Source organism: Urocampus carinirostris, chromosome 1 (genome assembly GCF_059441175.1).
Source record: "Urocampus carinirostris isolate Australia breed hairy pipefish chromosome 1, RoL_Ucar_1.0, whole genome shotgun sequence".
NCBI lineage: Eukaryota > Metazoa > Chordata > Actinopteri > Syngnathiformes > Syngnathidae > Urocampus > Urocampus carinirostris.
The window spans coordinates 75557981-75580085 of NC_142349.1; the positions used below are offsets into that span (position 1 = coordinate 75557981).

Sequence of the window (22105 nt, forward strand, 5' to 3'; positions counted from 1 at the left end):
TTCCCATTAAGAAACGAGCATGCATTGTTAGGAGAATGAAGTTTGTGTTTGGTTAATGGAGTCAGATAACTGATTTGAACAATTTGGTAAACGATATATTTGTAATATAGTTTTTTCCCTAACAAATTAAACCGGAGCCATATCCCCCTAGTGGGAGGTGGCTAGAGTCAGGAACACATATTTGACTTTCTCTGGGAGATTGATAGAGAGGAGGGGATTCCCAGCCCCCTCGCTCAACCCAACCAATGTGTTGCAACATCTTGTTGGGAGTCATTGGGTGAGCAAACCCCCCAATTCCAACCCCCAATGCCGAGGTAATGGGTGCCAATGTTGTAAGTCTTACGTATGACCTGGCTGAGGCTCGAACCGGAAACCTCCCAGTCTTGGTGCAGGCGCCCTACCCCTAAGTCCACCGAGCTGGTCAGTACAGACAGTACTTATGAGGAAATTGTGTTTGAAAATGAGAGACCAAGAAAGGAAGCCCTTTTATTTGGGATTCTATCAAGCTGTCATTACAAGCCAAGAAAATGTGTATGCCATCAAGTTTGGACAAATTGTGGAAGGGGATGAATCAAGACACGAGTGATTTTAAATGTCCTATTCATGCCTGTCAACCTGTACGGTTTTGCCGTGCAAAGTACGTTTATTATGCATTTTAAGACGTGTGAGACGTACAGGAAAATCTGGACAAAAAAAAACGCAAATTTGTCAATGATGGGTACTATCTGGTATACACCGACGATCATCGAACGGCAAATCAATCGAGTTAAACGAGTTCGCCGCAGTAGCCTCTATCTCGGTATCGTTTTTTTGGTTGCAAACGAAGCGAGCGGTTTGATGCTACTGTGCGCATGCGTCTGCCACCTGCCGCCTGGGGATTTCCCATCATGCATCATTCCGTGGTAGTTGTGTAGTGAGAGGAAGTCCGTCTCTTTTTAGAGAACCGGCTTTTTTGGCTCAACTCATTCAAGAGAGCCGGCTCTCCAACGGCTCACTTGCTTTGATGCATTATATGACGAATCATTATTGTTGTAAAAAGAAGTTAAGAAAAAAAGGAAGTTATAAAAGGAGAAAATGAAAAAAGACAGGTTTGTGGTTATCCCTTGAATCAGTATATTACCAACAATAATTGAATGCAGAAAACGAATTCATCATTTGAATAAGAAAATGTATTATTCTACTTAATTATATTTGCATATATTTTTTCCTTCTACAGTGAACGTCCAAGTGACTTCATTTTTGAACTTTTTTCATAATAAACCTCATTCATGTCGAAAAGACGGAAGACGGAATAAGCAAGGGACGAGAGATGAATGGCTCGACGAAGACTAATTAGACTAATTCGACAATAATTAGGATAAATTCGATGAAATTCACTTAATAAATACTTTAAGAAAATAAATCTGCCCCTGTGTGAAAATGCCGGCTATCTTTGTTCATTTTTACATGAAGAAATGAGCATGAATTGTTAGTAGAATAATGTTTTTGTTGATTAATGGAGACAGATAACTCATTCGAACAATTTGGTAAACATTACGTTTGTCATAGTTTTTTCCCTAACAATGGACATACATTACCTTAACGGGGATTTTGACTTTACCAATATGGCCGCTGCGTAGGCACGCCAGTTTGAGTGGGCCTCTACGGCACCCCGCCGTATATAGTCTTCTATTTGTATCTGTGGTGACGAAGATTTGATGCTAGGGGGCGGTAATGCGCCGAAGAGACGGATGCCAACCGACAACAAGAAGAAGACACCACTACTTCAATGTTTACGTGGCCTTCTCTCCACCATTTAATCCAATTTAAGTCAATTTAACTCCGTGAAAGAGTTAACGGTGAGCTTTGAATGTGGCTAAAATGTGCGAGAGAGGGAAAGGACGATTCAAAGGGGAGCTTCAAGAAGAGAACGAGCGAGAAGATCGACGGCTAACGCAAATTAGCATTAGCAAGCAGCTACGAGTTGTGTTGAACAGAGCAGGTTGGTCACATTTCTACAACATTTTATTATTTTGGACTCTTCAAGTCCATTGCAAGACAAATCATTATTGTTTTATTCCATATTTATGATACAGTTCATTCGAGGGGTGAAACCATTGGGTTGGCGTAGAAATCAAAAATATGGCAAAAAAAGGAATTAACATTGCAGTTCGAGTCATAAATTTGAATTTTTGTGTCATTGGATTTTCTCAGTCAGCCTTTGATTTTGTAAAAGATGGACGGATGTCCTCTTTAAACTCAACATGAACTTTGTTTATTTACAGAACACGATATAGCTTCTTCGCTCAGTAACAAACGTCTCCCAGACTCTACCGTAATAACTCGTCTGCTGCGCAGGCACAATCAATGACCATATATGACAGATTTGTTCCGGTGATGACTGCTAAACTATGCTAAGCCAACAAAAAATGGACGTGTGTTCAATGACATCTTTTCCTCACGTCTTTTGAAAAAAATATTCCAATGATGTCCGCTTTTGTTGGCTTTCGAAACTCCATCGGAAATGCGCAAGGCAGACGCAGCAATAGCCCGACGTGTCTAGACTTTTTCCGGGTGATTCCTCTCCACAAATACCCCAACCTCGTGGAATGTTGCTAAAATGTCTGGCTGAATGAGGACTGCGTTTTGCCGGAACCCCTCTTCCTTCTCGTTTGTGAAGTCTTACCTGTGACGGTGACACGAAGAGCTTGCTGTGAGCACGGCAGGCCGATTTGAAGTCGGTTACAAATACAAAATGCGCCGCCATGATTTTGTTGTGCATTTTGTGGGTAACCACCTCGTGACTACTCTAGTAAAGGATGCAATTCAATTGAACTTTATGTCAGGTTCAACCCAACACTTGTAACAAAAACCTGCATACAAATAGTCACAGATAATTGTGTATGGATTTACTTGCAAGGAAAGTGACAGGAAGGCTGCTTCATACAATCCTCCTCTCACTTTGAAGCAGTTTTCCCTCTGCTTGCCTTTTCATTTAGAAAGGAACGCCCTAGTTACAATGTGGTTTCCACTGCTAAGGGAAGGTGCGTTCGTAGGTTAAATGTTCCAGTTGAAACCGGTTCTTGCACAGCAACTTGTTATTTGAAATGAGACTGATTAACTCTCTTCATGCTATCTTCAGGAAAGATCCTTGGCCTGCGGTCAAATTTCTAACTGATTCATACCGTTAGTTCTCTCTAGGGTGCAGTGGAAAACTTTTGCTGTGAGAACATCCTATTTCGTAAGCACAATATTTCAAGCAAACATATAATACACATAGATTATAGTAAAGTTGAATAACTTATGTACATGATTTTATGACAATATTATTGAATTGCAGTGCGTGTTTTTATTTTGATAAAATGAAAGAAATGCAAATATGAAATCCAATTTTTGATGTCATTTTTTATGATAAGCATTCCATGAAACGTCATCATGGAAGGGGATGATTTTTGGCCCTACCTCGGTTTTGTTCTAGAACTCCGCAAATAGGTGTTGCGATATGTTGACGAATTACTCCTTGATTTTGTCAGCATTTGTGAACGTTTTCTCTGCTTTATTATCATCCCGGGTTGCAATAACATTTACTATAGTAATTTTCCCTTCCCTTCCGCTCCCTTATGAAACAATCTCACTTTCCACTGGTACTCGGCTGCAAATGGAGCATGCCGTCCCCTGAATATGAACTGATCTCACATTTTGCAATTTACATGGAAAAATCTGTCACCAATCAATTACTCTATAGTTTTAGCGTCACATCGTCAAAAAAGCCCCAATAGGGTTAACCTGACTTCCAGATGACATCACTACCGACTCAGAGTACACGACCGTAACAAAATAACAATCGTAGATCTACACGTAATTGCAGTTAAATGAATGTTTTTATTGTCATTATCCAAAAGTAAAGCAAAATGAGAGGGATTCTCCTTTCACGTTGAGAAAGCAATTTAGAGGGTATCGAGGAGCAGCCCAAGCAATTATGTCCCAAAATACGTAAACAACAAGATGCAAAGGAGTCTTGGCGTGGGAGGGAGAGCTCCTTTAATTATCTTCATCGGCATACAAAACAGAAGTCTCAAAATCTCGTTCTTCTTCAGAGACAATTGGCTTTTTATATCCTAATACGACATCTCGTATTACTTTCGCCCGTCCCCCTCGCACGTGTTTATGCACGCTACCGGACAAGATGTTTTGTAATCTTTCGACTCCCAATTTCCAAGAATTGTTTGGGGTCTGCTGGACCTTACATGTTCCCTGTCAAGAAGACTTGGCAAAGAAGAACGCCATTCTTTTGGCAGCCCAAGGCGATCATTAATAACATTCGCTGGCATTTACACTCGGGATAAACAAACCGGACTTTCCCTTTTTATATCCGAATGCGTTCCTTATACCAAGCCGACTCCATCGATCCACAACAAGGGCGGCCGGCTAGCTGCGCGCTAGCATCGGATGACCTCTAATTGAGGCCCATTTTTGAGATGATTAAAATAGTAGTCCCACATATACCATTAGCAGTTAACCGGACTTGCAGTCGGGCTATTGCTTTCCCTTCCGACGCCACCTGAGTCGATTCATGGACGCGATAACAATCCACATAGCACCTGCTGGCATTCTTCTGACTTTCCTTAGAGTCCCATTTAGTTGATGAATTTCTCCTCGATGTAACGAGCAGCTAAAATCGGTTGCGGTGCTTCCTAGTTTGATGACAAAGACGGCACCCATCCGCTGGTGAACTGCTCACACTAGCCTATCAGATTCGCGGACACAGTCACATCAGCCTATCACGGCACCCTCCTTAGTCCCCGCTGAACACAATGCACGATCCAACGATATTAATGACAACAAAGACAAAATAATTCCATTTAAAAATTCGAACCAGCAATTTAAAAAAAATGTGTGAATAGAGATTCTACACATTCATGTGTGTTTTGTGTCCTGCAGATGTCACTGTAGAGAATCTTCTTCCTTGGCAACAAGAGACAATGTTCCCTGGTGTGAAACAAGAGGAAGATGAGTTTGACATTAAAAAGGAAGAGGAGGATTTTGAGCCTGTTGACATTAAAAAAGAAGAGGAGGAAGATGTGGATTATTATAACATTAAAGAGGAGGAAGATTTAAGAGAGTTTCCAGTGACTGAGGCTCGTTTAACCTTCAAAGATCAACATGAAGAGAACAAGGAGAGGGTGTCTCCCAGCAGAAGCTCCGGGACAACAGATGACGACGACACGTCCGACTCTGCACACAATGATGGCGAGAAACAGTCGGAGGGTGATAACGCAAATCACAAATGTCCGCAGTGTGGGAAAATGTTTAAGCGCAAGGATCATCTAAAATGCCATATCAATATCCACACTGGTGAGAAACCATTTGCTTGCTCCGTTTGCGGTCAAAAATTCGGTCGAAATGGGCATTTAAAAAGGCACACAAGAACTCACACTGGTGAAAAACCGTATTCCTGCTCAGTTTGTGGTAAAAAAATTGCCCAGAGAGATTCCTTAAATAACCACAGCAGGATCCACACTGGTGAGAAACCCTTTTCCTGTTCAGTTTGTGGAGAGAAATTTGGCCGTAGATCATACTTAAAAACTCACTTTAAAACGCATACAGGTGAAAAACCTTTCGCCTGCTCAGTTTGTGGTCAAAAATTTGCCGAGAGAGATACCTTAAATAGCCACAGCAGAACCCACACTGGCGAGAAACCCTTTTCTTGCTCAGTTTGTGGACAGAAATTCAGCCATAAATACAACTTAAAAAGACACACAAGAATCCACACTGGTAAAAAAAACTTTTAGTTTGTTCAGTTTGCGGTCAAATATTCTCTAAGTCAAAGTTCAGGATCCCAAGTGTGCTGGTGAGAATAGCTTTCGTCGCTCTATTTGATATAAGCTCACAGTTTGCATTTACTTTAAACAAACACTGATCTCATTTCTCTTGCCATCATTGATATTCCTAAAATGAGCGTATTTTTTATTGTTGTTCGAAGTTTAAACTTTTTTTTTTCCCAAATGTGCAAGTGTTGCAGCCCGTATATATATACAGTATATATATATATACATATATATATATTTTATTGATTATGTGAAATGTAATGATGGATAACATTAATTTACCATGATATCTCAAGGGGGGATATTGCACGAACCAGGCTAGCTGAATAAGCTCAGCTTGATCTAGTCTGGCTTAATGGGTTGCACCTTTCCCGAGTCATATAGAAAAACAGACTAAGTGAATAAGCCCAGCTTGATCTAGTATGGCTAAATGGGTTGCACCTTCCCCGAGTCATATAGAAAAACAGGCCAACTGAATAAGCTTAGCTTGATCTAGTCTGGCTTAATGGGTTGCACTTTTCCCGAGTCATATAGAAAAACAGGCCAACTGAATAAGCGTAGCTTGATCTAGTCTGGCTTAATGGGTTGCACCTTTCCCAAGTCGTATAGAAAAACAGGCCAACTGAATAAGCTTAGCTTGATCTAGTCTGGCTTAATGGGTTGCACTTTTCCCGAGTCATATAGAAAAACAGGCCAACTGAATAAGCGTAGCTTGATCTAGTCTGGCTTAATGGGTTGCACCTTTCCCAAGTCGTATAGAAAAACAGGCCAACTGAATAAATTCAGCTTGAGCTAGTCCTGCTTAATGGGTTGCACCCTTCCCAAGTCAGGGTAAAAAGGCACGGCGACGACGTCAAGCAAGCTGTAGATGGTTGGGATAAATGCGCGTTTTCGGATCCTCAAATAGAACCCCAGGATCCATCACAGAATAACGGATTGGAAAATGAAGAAATGTCGCCCATGATCTTTTACGGTTTCTGAACATCAGTTACAGATGGAATTTCAAGAGCTTTTTAAAGAAAGTATAAGAAAAAATGGATGCACGAGCACTATTAATAAAGAAAGGACAACAGCAAGTACTTTTGCACCCTGTTTTTTTTAAACTGTACTATATATATATATATATATATATATATATATATATATATATACACACTGGACTGTCTCAGAAAATGTGAATATTGTGATAAAGTTCTTTATTTTCTGTAATGCAATTAAAAAAACAAAAATGTCATACATTCTGGATTCATTACACATCAACTGAACTATTTCAAGCCTTCTATTATTTGAATATTGCTGAATTTGGCTTACAGCTTAAGAAAACTCAAAAATCCTATCTCAAAATATTATAATATCATGAAAAAGTATACAAGTAGGCTATTCAACTAATCACCTGAATCATCTAATTAACTCGAAACATTTTGCGAGGTTTCCTGAGCCTTAAAAACACTCAGCTTGGTTCAGTAAACTAAATCACAAGTATGGGGAAGACTGCTGTCCAGAGGACCATCATTGATACCCTCCATCAGGAGGGTAAGACACAAGTGAAAATTTCTCAAAGAGCAGGCTGTTCACAGAGTGCAGTTTCAAAGCATATCCACAAAAAGTCTGTCGGAAGGGAAAAATGTGGCCGGAAACGCTGCACAACCAAGAGAGATGACCGCAGCCTTAACAAAATTGTGACGAAGAGCCGCTTCCAGAATTTGAGGGAGCTTCAAAGACAGTGGGCTGAAGCTGGAGTCCAGGTATCAAAAGCCACAGTTCACAGACGTGTCCGGGAAATGGGCTACAATAGCCGTATTCCCATGGTCGAGCCACTTCTGAACTCAATACAACGGAAGAAGCGTCTGACTTGGGCTATGGAGAAGAAGCACTGGACAGTTGCAGAGTGGTCCAAAGTCCTCTTTTCAGACGAAAGCAAGTTTTGAATTTCATTTGGGAGTCAAGGCGCCAGAGTCTGGAGAAAGGCTGGAGAGGAGCAGAATCCAAGTTGCTTGAAATCCAGTGTGAAGTTCCCACAATCAGCAATGGTTTGGGGAGCCATGTCAGCTGCTGGTGTTGGTCCACTGTGTTTCATCAAGTCCAGAGTAAATGCAACTGTGTACCAAGAGATTTTAGAGCACTACATGCTTCCATCTGCTGAAAAGCTCTATGGAGATGAGGATTTCATTTTCCAGCATGATCTGGCACCAGCCCACAGTGCCAAAACCACCAGTAACTGGTGCACTGACCATGGCATCACTGTCCTTGATTGGCCCGCTAATTCCCCTGACCTGAACCCCATCGAGAATTTGTGGGGTATAGTTAAGAAGAAGATGAAAGACACCGGACCTACAAATGCAAATGAGCTGAAGGCCGCTATCGAAGCATCCTGGGCATCAATAACACCTCAGCAATGCCACAGGCTGATTGCCTCCATGCCACGCCGCAGTAATCCGTGCAAAAGGATTCCCAACCAAATACTGAGTGCATCAATGGACATTTTCAAATGTTTGATTTAGTTTTGCTGTTATAAAATTATTTTTGACTTGGTCTGAGGAAGTATTCTAGTATTTTGAGATAGGATTTTTGAGTTTTCTTAAGCTGTAAGCCAAATTCAGCAATATTCAAATAATAGAAGGCTTGAAATAGTTCAGTTGATGTGTAATGAATCCAGAATGTATGACATTTTTGTTTTTTTAATTGCATTACAGAAAATAAAGAACTTTATCACAATATTCTCATTTTCTGAGACAGTCCAGTATATATATATATATATTTCACACCTGTAATCAAAGCATATTTTGATATGGTTTTCATGATATTGTATCACATGTGTCTTTGAACTGTAAATGTGTGAGTGGATATTCTTTGAAGATTGATTTGAAACCGAATGTGATTCAACAATTTCATACATTTATATTTGATGAAATCAAATTGTCATGAGTTCATTTGTTAATTGGACTGATTTTTGTCTTTAAAATGTATTATTTGAGATCATTTCTTCCTCATGCCACGAGGCTCTTTAACTCCACCTCAGGGAGTAAAAGCCCGCATTAAACCACGCCCTCACATTTCATATCACTGTATTTTTATGACAGTGTGTATTTTTGTAGCACTATCTAAATACTCTATATCAACACTTTACATTGAGTATTTATGTATTATATTCCTTTGACTTTATTATTGTTTTATTTTCAACACAAGGATACTGCTGGAAGTGGGAATTTCCTTACCTGGATGAATAAAGTATCTATCTGTCTATGTATGGTATCTATCTATGGTATCTATCTATGGTATCTATCTAGACATCTACATAGACATCTAGTCATCTATCTATCTATCTATCTATCTATCTAATCAGTGATGCATTTTAATAATCTAACAGCTTCAACAAATATCAGTGTTGATTATTAAAATGTGTCACGATACAACGGTAGAATTCAAGCTGGATACAAGAGCACACTGTCACGACCAGAACGGAAGTAGGACCCAGATGCGTAACGTTAATCACAAGTTTATTGAGATATTGAGGAAAGGCAGCGCCCGCGATCCGGTGCTCGCCGGACCGCGGGAAGCAAGCCGCTCACGGAATCGGAACGTAGTGTAGTAGACGGAAAAACGGGTCGATAGCCGAGACAGAGAACAGAACGTGGTCAGGGTCAAAAAAACGAGTCGTTAGCTGGGACGGGAGATCAAAACGTGTTCGGGGTCAAAAACGTCTTGTCGCCGGAGACTAACGGGGAAATAAGGAACGGACGGGTGGAAAACGGGTCACAAAGCGGGACCGACGGGAGTCAGAGTCAAAATGCTTGCCTTGAAGAAACAGAGGTTCGCTGACGGACTGACAACAGGCGAGTGAAAGGACGGAGCATAAATAGGACGGGGAACCAATCGGGAAGCCAGCGGAGGCTGGTGTCAAACGAGCGGGCACCGGTCAAATGAATCGGTCATCATGACACACAGGTAAACCTGATATCTTGGGAGGACTACAAAAAGCTAAAAGAGAAGGGCAAGATTTTCCCAGTGAAAACAAAATGGAGAAAGAGCTCCTGTTAAAGGCCACTGATTGTGGATATGCTTATACAACCAACCCTGGGACTTGCAACGTGCAAAAATCCTCATCTCCTCAAATATTGACATAAACAGGTGTTTACTTTAGTGTCACTCGCAGGTAAACCATAACATACCACTCCAAACATCAGAGCAGGGGTCGGGAACCTTTTGGTCCCAAAGAGCCATAAAAGCAAAAAATGTATTCAAAAGAAATGGAGAGAGCCACATCATATCTTTTCAGACAAAATTGAAAAAACTGCCAAACACGCTCTCTAGACAAAAGCACATTCGATTTGACTGTGTGTCATTTGTCAGTTGAGAGTGTTGAGGCCATTTTTTCCCATGAAATTTGTCCTTCATAAAGAACAATGTGCATGCAAAGTTCTTTTGTAAAAATGTCACCAATGTCTGCAAAGGATAAGCATATGGTCATATTCATTTTGGGTGTAGACTGCACTGAGCGAGAGAGAGAGAGAAGGAAGTGCCTTGCGTCGTGTGCAGGGATCCGCCCACCTGTACTGCTCAGCCAATCAAAGTCCTTTGCCAGCGTTTAAATGGTTTCTTCTCCAACTTCTGCATGAAGGTGGTTCGGCTTTCTATGGAGCAAAATGGGGATGAAATCGCTCGACTTTGGAACGCCACAGAGAGATGCGCAATTGTTACATTTGATTTCGGAGCCATACGTACTCATGAAAAGAGCCATATATGGCTCCCGAGCCGTAGCTTCCCTACCCCTGTTCTAGATTCAAAGTAAAAAGACTAGTATAATTATTTGATGTGCCTAATAACATAAAAACTGCCTTCCCCTTGCCACGTTGTTACTGAGCATGCGCGGCGTATACCCTAATGCAGGGGTAGGGAAGCTACGGCTGGGGAGCCATAAACGGCTCTTTTAATGAGTACGCGTGACTCCAAAATCAAATGTAACTCTTGCAAATCTCTCCGTGGCGTTCCAATGTCAAGCGATCTCATCCCGATTTTGCCCCCAGAAACAGAAGATGGATAAGAAAGCATTTCAACTGATAAATAAAGGACTTTGATTGGTTGAGCAGTACAGTTGGGCGGATCCCTGCACACGGCGCAAGGCACTTCCTTCTCTCTCGCTCAGTGCAAGTGAATATGACGATATGCTTATCCTTTGCAGTATTTTGTGACATTTTTACAAAAGAACTTTGCTTGCACATTGTTTTGAAAGCGTTATTAAAGACAAATTTTATGGAAAAAAATGGCCTCAACACTCTTAACTGAAGGTGTTCAACAGGCAGCCCGCGGGCCAGATCAAGCTCACCAATGGTTTGAATCCGGCCAGCAAGACATCAGTCAGAGAAGTGCAAGAAGAAAATGAGATGTAGTTTTAGATATTTCTACCAGATGTCACCAAAGCTAGTTAACACTTGCAAAAGAATTGTGGTCGTATTTCTCCATTTCTCTCCGACTCACTCTTTTTCATTTATTTCTCCCTCTTTTTCTTTCTCCTGTTAACTCTCTCTTTTTTCTCTTTTCTCTGTTTTTCTCTCACTCTCTAACTCTTTCTTTTTCTCTGTCTTGCTCTCTTTCTATTTTCTCTCTTTAATTTACACTTTAATTCTCTTTCTATTTGTTCTCTTTCTTTCTCACCTTCTTTCTTTCCCTTTTTCGACCTCTCTCTCTCTCACCTCATTTTGTCTCTTTTTCTCCTGCTGATTCTTTTTCTTTCTGTTGTTTCACTTCTCTTATTCTTTTTATCTTTCTCTTTTATGACTTTCTTTTTCTCTCTCTATTCATTTCCCCCTTCTTCTCCATTCATATCTCTATTCTGCCCTCTCACTGTGACTCTGTCTCCCTTGTTCTCCCTATCTGTTTATCGCTCTCTCTTTCCCTCCCTCTCTTTCTCTCTTTTTTTTCTCCCTCTCTCTGTCTCTTAAACTTACTAGTCTGGCCCCCTTGAGATTTTTTTATAGCATGTGTGGCCCCCAGCTAAAACCAGTTTGATACCCCTGCTGTAAACTGAAGGTGGAAGACAAATGGTAAATGTCATATTGACATTGATTTGGGAGACGGGATTTGGCATGATTCTCATTTCATACATTTGATGAAATCATCAAATGACACACAGTGAAATAAAAGACAGCGTGTTTGGCAGTTTTTCAATTTTGTCTGAAAATATATGATGTGGCTCTCTCCATTTCTTTTGAAAACATTTTGCTTCCTGACTCCTGAGCTAGAATGAATTTTCACCTCATTTGGCCTTTTAAGATCATGAAAATCGTATTGATCACTCACAAGCCGCAACTCCTCTTTCACTTGAAAGAGTCATCAATTCGTTCTGTTCGTCAACGACACATCACGGTGGAACAGTGACGAGGAGGTGACGCTAGGAGGCGGTCATGCGCCAAAGAGACGGATGCCAACCGAGAAGAAGCCAAAAATGACACATCACTGCAGCCATTGTTTGTGGACTTGTGGCGTTCCGCTCCTCTCTTGTGCTCAATTTAACTCCATTTAACTCCGTAAAAGTGTTAACGGTATGCTTTAGGGATGTCTATTATGTGCTCAAGAGGGGAAGGAAATGTGAAAGAAGAGCTCCAAGAAGAGAACGAGCGACAACATGGATGGCTAAAGCCAGTTAGCATTAGCAAGCAGCTAAGAGTTGTGTTGAACAGAGACGGTTGGTCACTTTTATTCCTACACCATTTTCATACTTTTCAATCTGTACGTTTTTACCGTACAAAGTAGGATTATGACGCATTTTAAGACGTGTACGACGTACAAGAAAATAGGCAAATTTCCTAATGACGGGTACCATCCGGTAATATCAAACTTATCGCGTGTGCATACACCAACTGCAAGGCTTTTGTCCACTCTTCCACATGCACACGCAATTCCACGCGCGTGCACAGGCGAGACTGGCACCCGCACGTCGCTGAATTAAGCGCGAATTCAATCTACAACCTTCTCGCGTGGAAACCGACCGCATCGATATGTGCACGATCACGAAGCGGCAAATCAAGTCAAACGAGTTCGCCGCGGTAGTCTCTATCTCGTTATCGTTTTTTTTCCGTTGCAAACGAAGCGAACGGTTTGATGCTACTGTGCGCATGCGTCTGCCGCCTGGGGATTTCCCATCATGCATCATTCCGTGGTAGTTGTGTAGTGAGAGGAAGTCCGTCTCTTTTTAGAGAACCAGCTTTTTTGGCTCAACTTATTAAAGAGAGTCGGCTCTCCAACGGCTCACTTGCTTTGATGCATCATATGATGAATCATTATTGTTGTAAAAAGAAGTTAAGAAAAAAAGGAAGTATAAAAGGAGAACATGAAAAAAGAAGGTTTGTGGTTATCCCTTGAATCAGTATATTACCAACAATAATTCAATGCAGAAGGTGAATGAATCATTTGAATAAGAAAATTCTACTTCTTTCTATTTGGATGTATTTTTTCCTTCTACAGTGAAGGTCCGAGCGACTTCATTTTGGAACTTTTTTGATAATATACCTCATTCATGTCGAGCAACTCAGTATCTCACAACAAAATGTTCATGAACAATATATATAATACAACGAAACATATGTTCAATCTAACATGTTCAACTACATAAACATGTTTGAAAAAAAAATCTGGTGTAAGATTATTTTGGATGTTGACAGGTATGCATTTTACATATTCCTATTTTCTGGGGATGTCCGAGCACAACCGTGATTTTTAAGTATTTAAATCTTTAAAATGTTTTCTTATTCCATCTTTTTTAATACATATTTTAATTCATGTCAGTGTTTTTCAGGGACGTGTTTCACGACTTGCTTTAAAAAGGTTATTCTTGTATTTTATGGATTATTGTCGCACTGAAAAAGCAATATTTCAATTGAAAATGTGTTATGCAGTGATTCCAGTTGCTTGACTTGTAAGTTGCTTCGTATTAAAGGCTCTTATTTTGAAATGAGATCAAAATAAATGCAATTACAATGAGGTCGATGAATAGATTGAAATCTGAAGTTAGCAAATTGAAGTTTGGGGAAACCTGTTTATATTTAGGCGGGAGCCTTCATTTATCATCCTGAGGGTGGCAATAGGCCCCCGGGCCATGAGTTTGAGAAGATTGAATCCCGGCATTAGCAAACGGAAAAAAAAAAAAAAACATGACAGTGATCCCTTCTTTTTTGCGGGGGTGGCGTTCCCAAAAAATCCCGCGATTGTCAAAACCCGGCAAGTAGGAACATGAATTCACCAGAAATCAGTCACATATAATACAGTATATACATTTGAAACAAAAAAAAACAACTATAGAGATACAAATGAAAACACACAACACATAAGGGCGGTTGAATAGTTATCTGACTCCATTAACCAAACAAACTTTATTCTACTAACAATGGATGCTCATTTTCTTAATTTAGGGAAACATATTGACAGGCTTTTTCACACGGGGCAGATTTATTTTCTTCAAGTATTTAAGTGAATTCCATGGAATTTAGCCGAATTATTATCAAATTAGTCTATTTAGTCTTGTCGAGCCTCCCATCTCTCCTTCTCCGATCTGATCCCCCGTCAGTCTCTTTTTTTTGACACGTCGGGCGTCGGCCACCCCCATGTGCGTGCTGATTCTTCCCCTGGGGCCAGGAACTCCCCACCTTGTTTGACCGGTCTGACCATGGGGGGGGTCAGGTGCCAACCTCACCTCCTCGTCGCCGGAAGACGCCGCCGCGTCTAAAGGACTCGCAACAAGAAAGCTTATCAGCTCAAAGCAATGCCAAGCGTTTATCAAAACAATGCCTAATGTCCTTGTCAGCGCCCCGCTATCAAAAGTCAAAACACTCGACCTGTCCTCGACCTGCATTCAACAAATGTAATTTGTATTATATTAGATCCCTCATAGTCAAATAAATAAAATAAAAATTCCTTCATTATACAAAAACAACTACACAGGGCTTGTTATCAGTGTAAGAAAGTAATGTAGACTGAGACCAGCTCGCTGCACGCTTGCATCAGGGATCCTTGGGTTGAGCCAGGTCATTGTGATGAGTGCCAAGAGTCACCAACGTAGCGGTTTCCTTCGAGTTGAAGCTCGTAGGTCGAGATTGAAATATATAGATTTAAATATGAATTCATTGAACTGCTAAATTCTGCTAACACACAAGAGGGTACACATGGGACAAATGTCTAAAGTGAAAGATGGGTGAAACGAATGATAACAGTTTGGTAGGAGAGGCAAAGGTAGGAAAATGGATGAACCTAGATGACAAGGTGGACGAGTGATAAATGATTAACAGCGGGGCAAACGTCAAGTCCTGCCTGAATTCCGGACCTTGACTGAGAAAATGCGGTAGCGAGACTGCTGTCGCTCGACTTCCACTTTCCTTGTCCGTGGGTGGGCACTACCCACCCTTCCCCGCTGGTAACACCCCTGGCTCCAAAAAAGTGATTAAGCTTCCTGTTTGATAAAATCAAACGATAAATTCGAAATATTTGAGTGTTTTAGTTGCCATTGTAGTGATTTAAAAAGTGTCAGGGAAAAAACGATATTACTAATGTATCGTTTACTTAATTATTTGAATAAGTTATCTGACTCCATTAACCAAACAAAAACTTTATTCTCCCAACAATGCATGCTCATTTTCTTAATTTAGGGAAACATATTGACAGGCTTTTCCACACGAGAGCAGATTTATTTTCTTCAAGTATTTAAGTGAATTCCATGGAATTTAGCCGAATTATTGTCGAATTAGTCTTCGTCGAGCCTCTCACGATCTCCGAACTGCTTTCCCATCTCTCGTCTCTCTTCCATCTTCCGTCTTTTCACACGTCGGGGCGTTAGCCAGCCCCCATGGACGTGCTGACCCCTCCCCTGGGGCGGGTCAGGTGTCAGCGTCACCACCTCCTCGCCGAAAGGCGCCACCATGTCTAAAGGACTCACACCAACTAAGCTTAACAGCCTTTTGCTGCGTCAGCCCTTGTCCCAGTTCCTGTTCTTGTCTAGGCTACAATGACCTCGCCTTACAGCTCAGCCAGTGAATATCTTTAGTATTTAAATGTCATTTGTATTTGATTGTAAAAAATTAAATTAAATATCAAATTAAATAAATAAAAAATCCTTCACTGTAAAGGATTACATTTTGTTTTTGGATAGAGATTATAACTTAATCATGTGTGTCTTATGTCCTGCAGATGTCAGTGAAGAGTATCTTCTTCCTTGGCGACAGGAGACAAAGTTGCTTGCCTTCAAAAAAGAGGATTTTGAGCGAGATCACGTCAAAAAAGAGGACAATTTTGAGCCTGTTGACGTTAAAAAGGAGGACAATTTTGAGTCTTTTGATGTCAAAAAGGAGGAGGAGGATTTTCAGCTTGTTGAGGTTAAAGAAGAGGAAGATTTGAGACAGTTACCGGTGACTGTGGCCTGTTTAGCCTCCGAAGAGCAACCTAAAGAGAACAAGGAGAAGGTGTCTCCAAGCAGAAGCTCCGGGACAACAGATGGCGCCGACACGTCCGACTCCGCGCCCGACGATGGCGACCAACAGTCGGATGGTGATAACGAATGTCACAAATGTTCGCAGTGTGGAAAAACCTTCTCATACAAGCAAAATCTGAAACGCCATATCCTTGTTCACACCGGGAAGAAACCCTTTTCCTGCTCTGTCTGTGGTCAGACATTCAGCCGGAAATCAAACTTTAAAGTCCACACCAGAACCCACACTGGTGAAAAACCCTTTGTGTGCTCGTTTTGCGGTCAAAGATTCAACTGGAAAGAGAGCTTAAAAGTACACACAAGAACCCACACTGGTGAGAAACCTTATTCCTGCTCAATTTGTGATCAAAAATTCACCCAGAGAGAGAGCTTAAAAAAGCACACAAGAACCCACACTGGTGAAAAACCGTTTGCCTGCTCAGTTTGTGGGCAGAAATTCAACCAGAAATCAAACTTAAATAAACACACAAGAACCCACACTGGTGAAAAACCTTTTGCCTGCTTAGTTTGTGGTCAAGAATTCAGCATCAAAGGAAGTTTAAAAATCCATGCAAGAATTCACACCGGAGAAAAACCATTTGCTTGTTCAGTCTGTGGTCTAAAATTCAGCCACAAAGAAAGCTTGAAAATCCACACAAGAAGCCACACTGGTGAAAAACCTTTTGCCTGCTCAGTATGTGGGCAGAAATTTACCCACAAATTAAGTTTGCAGAACCACAGAAAAACACACACAGTTGAACAACCCAATTCTTGTTCAGTTAGCGGTCCAAACCTCACTCAGAAATCATACTTGGAAATACACACAAGAACTCAACCTGACGAGAAACTGTTGGCTGGTTCAGGTTGCGGTCAAATGTTCTCTTGTCAAGTCAAAGCTCAGGGTCTCGGGTGTGCTAGTGAGAATAGCGGTCATCACTCTGCTTGATAAGGACAAGTACAAACATCTTTTCTTTATCCTCACTGTAAAATGTGAAACTGGAGTGCCACGTCCAATTTTCTTGTCGCAATATATTCAACCCATGTTGTAACAATCACAATAAAGGTCTATTCTATCGATATGAGCTCATAGTTTGTATTTACATTGTGAAAAACACAGCTACCGTTGAATGATGTCATTTGTGTAATCTTCACGTCAGTCTTTGTCTTTTTAATCTGTCGTTCCAGATTTTTTTCAAATGCTTGAGTGTCGCAGCTTCTATCCTTTATTAAATAACAGATAACAGAATATGCTATGATATGCCCTTAGTATGTTCCACTGTTGACTTTTCTTCGGAAGTACTTTTAAGCAATGATCCCTCTAAGCCGGGGGTTGGCAACCTATGACGCGCGTGCCACTGCTGGCACGCGACTGGTAAACCAGTGGCACGCGAGTGCTTGGCAAAGTAATGATGATTATTATTTTTTGAATGCACATTTTTACCTGAAATTTAGACATTTTCATTGCACGCTGTGTTGTTTAGAGGCTTTACGGTCGCGCCCCTCCTCCCTCTGCTCAGTGTGTGAGCCTGTGTCTGCTCGGTGCCTTGCAGAGAAAGAGAGATCAGTGTTTTAACCCTCCCACAGAAACACCGACGTCCGATAAAGGTACGAATCACAACAGCTCCTCCAGCGAAAAAATCTTGTTCTTTTCAGCCAGCGTGGACAGACGAATGAGGCTTTGTGCAAAAACCGACCGCGCTGTTTGTGCATTATGCCTCGAGAGCGTTGTACCTCGCACGTCAAGTGTTAAACGTCATTACCAGACGAAACATGAACACAAATTCAAGGACGAGTCTGGCAAATGTGTTGCGTCCAGGTACGGCAAACAAACACAGACCCTGAAAACTTTTGTCACTGCTAAAAACACCACCACTGAAGCAAGCTATCACATTGCTCACTGGAAAACTTTTTACTTATGGCGAATATATTAAAGGTGTGTGTGTGTGTTTCAAGTTTTGATCGTTTTTTAAATAAGATTTTATTGACGAATGGGAGCTGTCCATATCACTTGTTGTTTGATTGTAGTTCATTGTTGATGAAGAATGGTTGAAGTCATGGATGTCTACAGGCCTTAGTGGAAGATAAAATTGGTCAGTTACACGATTTCAATGTATATTTATGACGTATAATTGGAGTGGTGTAAAATCTCGGTGTGGCACGCTCATTTACAAGGACATTCGAAAGCGGCACTCTACACCGAAAAGCTTGCCGACCCCTGCTCTAAGCTACGCACGTATCCAGCGCCTAAAAATCAGGGCTCAAAATTGTCCAAATAATTCCCTAGCAAATTTGGCCAGAATTGCAATGGCTGTGGGTAAAAACAACGCGGGATCCATGGAGTACTGTAAAAATATGTTTTGTTTATTTTTATTGTTTTGTTTGTATCAGCTGTGTGTTTTTTTTTTTTTGTAGAATTGGTCTTTGATTTCAAAAGACATTGAAAAGTCTTAAGTTGGATTTGCCTTCAGGTGCAGGAACCCCGTTTCAGTCAGTTTCTGCCTTAAAGATGATTCTTCCAGCTTTACCAGGATTATAAACAACTCGAGATTTTTTTGCTTCTGTTGTGTTGTCCGACGTCACATGAGTCCGACTGTTCACATTTGCCGCTAGCCCATTGAGAAGCTAATGCGTGTCTTCACGATGTCACTGAAATACTTCCTTTCATTGGAAAGTGCCAACTCTCGGGATTTAAGATATGCTCGCCATTGAACAATGTACTCATCATAGAAAGTCTGAAACAATACACCTGAAAACTGTATATCCGACATAGTCCGCAAACGATGTCCTCTTGCAGCCGTCACATTCCACGATGGTACGCAACCAAGGTCTCCTTACATCCGCGAGAGTCTAGTGCAAGGGTGGATGACCTGATCCCGGAGAGCCGCATGTCCTGCGTGTTTTGGAGGTTTCTCTGCTCCGATACAGGTCATTCCAATTGAATTCCCCAACGCCGCAGTCCAACTCGCAGGACGCACGCTCCACCGGCACGACCGAGACGGAGACTCCGGTAAAAACAGGTGTGGGACCATGCGCTGCAATAACAGCAGAATCATTGACACACACTGCTTACTCGATATAGAGTTTCTAGCAGTATCGTGTTGACCCTTCTATCTACCGAGAGAGCTAACTGTGCTCATTGTGGTTGCTGTTAACGTTCCACCGGATGCTAACGTTAGCATAGCGTTACATCTCCTGCCCGCTGCTATCAATAAAGAGCAGCTCGCACACCCCGACGGAGCTTTTATCGTCGCCGGCGACTTTAATCAGGCATGCTTAACGACTGTACTTCCCAAATTCATCCACTACGTGGACTAAGCAACCAGGGAAAAAACACTTGACCGTGTGTACAGTAAGATCAAACATCTAGTTGAATCCGGCCATCTCTGTCTGTCCCTCACCCCCTCATACACCCGGAGGAAAACAAAGCCTGCAACAAGGACAGTACAAACATCTTCTTTGTTCCTTTATCCTCAGTGTAAAAGGTGGACCTGGAGTGCCACGTCCTATTTCGTTGTCACAATATATTCAACCTATGTTGTAACAATGGCAATAAAGCTATGTTCTATTCTGTTCTATTCTATTCCAATCACCTGGGTTGTTAACAAAGCTTAATAACAAGCTGAAAATCGGAGTCACCTGTGTTGGAGCAGAGAAACCTCCAAAACATGCAGGACATGCGGCTCTCCAGGACCAGGTTAGCCACCCCTGGTCTAGTGAATCCAACCCTAAAGAACATTTACTCCAAAACTCACGATAATGCAGACGGATAAAACAATCCATCAAAAAGAATCTCTGCATTGACGGACGTTCCTTGGTGCTAGCTGTCTGTTCAGTCCCATAATTCCCGTTTATGAATAAACATCCACCCATTATCTGTACCGCTTATCCTCAATAGGGTCGCGGGAGTGCTGGAGCCCATCCCAGCTATGTTCGGGTAGCGGGAAGGGGACCCTCGCAACTGCTTTCCAGCCAATCACAGAGACAGACTGGCTCATTCCCACCTAGGGACAATTTCGACCAAACATTTAACCCGACATGCATGTTTTTGGATGTGGGAGGAAACCCACATAAGCGTGGAGAGAACATGCAAACTCTGCACAGGAAGGCTGGTAGCTGGATTTCATCCCATGACCTCAGAACTGTGCCGCAGATGCCTACACCACTCAACTGCTCATCATTTCAATTTTGACATGGTTGTGAGAACTGGAGATCTGGGTGGCCAGGACACGGGATCCGGATCATTTTACCCAGACCGACCTATCCTTTCGTCCGGCAGTGTTTTGTTCAGTAACTGTCTAACCTTGAGGCTCAAGTGTGGTGAAGCCCCATCCTGTCGGTTTCTTGAACTAGTTTTCCAGCATGTCAAGGTACATCTCACCATTGAATGCTGCCCTTTCAAAGAAGAAGAAACTGCCTTTTTGCTATACTAGGAAAATTATTTTTTTCCGAACTCTTTCTTAACCTAAAAGCGATTCACGTCTTTTTGGGCCAATTGCAGGCTTTGTTTTGCAGTCTACAACCCGCCTGGAAATGCTAAAAAGGACCGGCCTCCTTTATCGACGAATGACTTTAGCCAATAGTGACCGATTGAAATGACGATGGACACATCGCTTAGCTCAAGAAATTCTGATTAAATCGATACGAATGACCCTAATGTATTCAAATGAGACCCTCAACTAAAGGCGTGATTCATTTTCACGCGCAAGTGTGCCGAATCCTTCATTGACTTGTGGAGAGCGAACGTTTACAACTCTTTCACAATGTATGTGAAAATGTCCAAAATGAAATACACATTTGCAAAAGTTTTACCGTTATAAACTGGTCATTACCAAATGAGCACTTTTGGAAATGCTTCAACCTACCCTGAGAAAAATGTGTGAAATACAATGTTTTTCAGATTGTGTTCAAATTCGAATATGTACCAGGTAAAATGCAAGCTACCGTCTCACCTGTTTTCCAGCCAAGATGTCCACGTTACACTCTTTTGCAGGCATTGATTGCAAAAAGAAACTAAAACCTTCTATTTCTGCGTGTTCCAACTCCGATGACTTAATATTCGTAGCACTTGTTTGGGACAAAAGTTAAGAGTGTTCCCTTTCAAAAGAAAGCAAAAGCGTCCATATTCTCCCAATGGTTCAATAACAGCATTCAGTTTACTTTGGGGATGTCTTGGATTGAGATTTGAGGTGAATTTGACAGGAACCGTAATGTCACAGTTGCCATGGCACCCAATTGGCCCCGCCTGTGTGGCACCAGCTGCAGCTTGTTGTCCGATTGGCTCCCTGTCAGTATTTAAACTCTGTCCTGTCAGTCACCTTTTGTCGGTCCGTCTGCGAATCTCTGTTTTTACACGGCAAGCCCTTTTTCGCCTGTCCCGCTTTTTGCTCCTGTTTGTCTCCCGCTACGATCTGTTTCGATCTCGACCACGTCTGTTCTTTCGTCCCGAATAACGATCCGTTTTTTATCTCGACCGCGTCTTCTCTGCCGTCCAAAATTACGACCTGTTTTGATCTCGACCACGTCTGTTCTCCCGCCCCGAATAACGATCCGTTTTTGATCTCGACCGCGTCTACTCTCCTCTCCTGGATTTCGACCTGTTTCCGATCCCAATCACGTTTTTGCTCTTCTATCCCGGCTACTGACCCATTTTTTCCATTCTCGACACCACCATCACTCGCCACAAAAATGCCACTTCCGCGTTCAGCGCGATCTGCTCCCCGCGACCAGCGATCAACGAAAAACGTTACGCGAGTGGGTCCTGTTTCCATTCTGGTCCTGACATCTTGCATACATGTTATACATGACTTGACTTGACTATAATTGTTGTTATCTGTTTTGACTTAATCAA

The 22105-nt window shown here is 41.8% G+C and overlaps 1 protein-coding gene across 1 annotated transcript; it reads left to right on the top strand.

Moving 5' to 3' along the window:
* Nucleotides 1-1744: 1744 nt before the first annotated feature.
* Nucleotides 1745-17302, top strand: LOC148376951 (uncharacterized). Its single transcript, XM_088327784.1, has 5 exons — nucleotides 1745-1981; nucleotides 4921-5768; nucleotides 12133-12271; nucleotides 12352-12489; nucleotides 15981-17302. The coding sequence occupies exons 1-5, from the start codon at nucleotides 1861-1863 to the stop codon at nucleotides 17201-17203; spliced, it is 2469 nt and encodes an 822-aa protein (XP_088183910.1). The 5' UTR covers nucleotides 1745-1860; the 3' UTR covers nucleotides 17204-17302.
* The last annotated feature ends 4803 nt before the right edge of the window (nucleotides 17303-22105 follow it).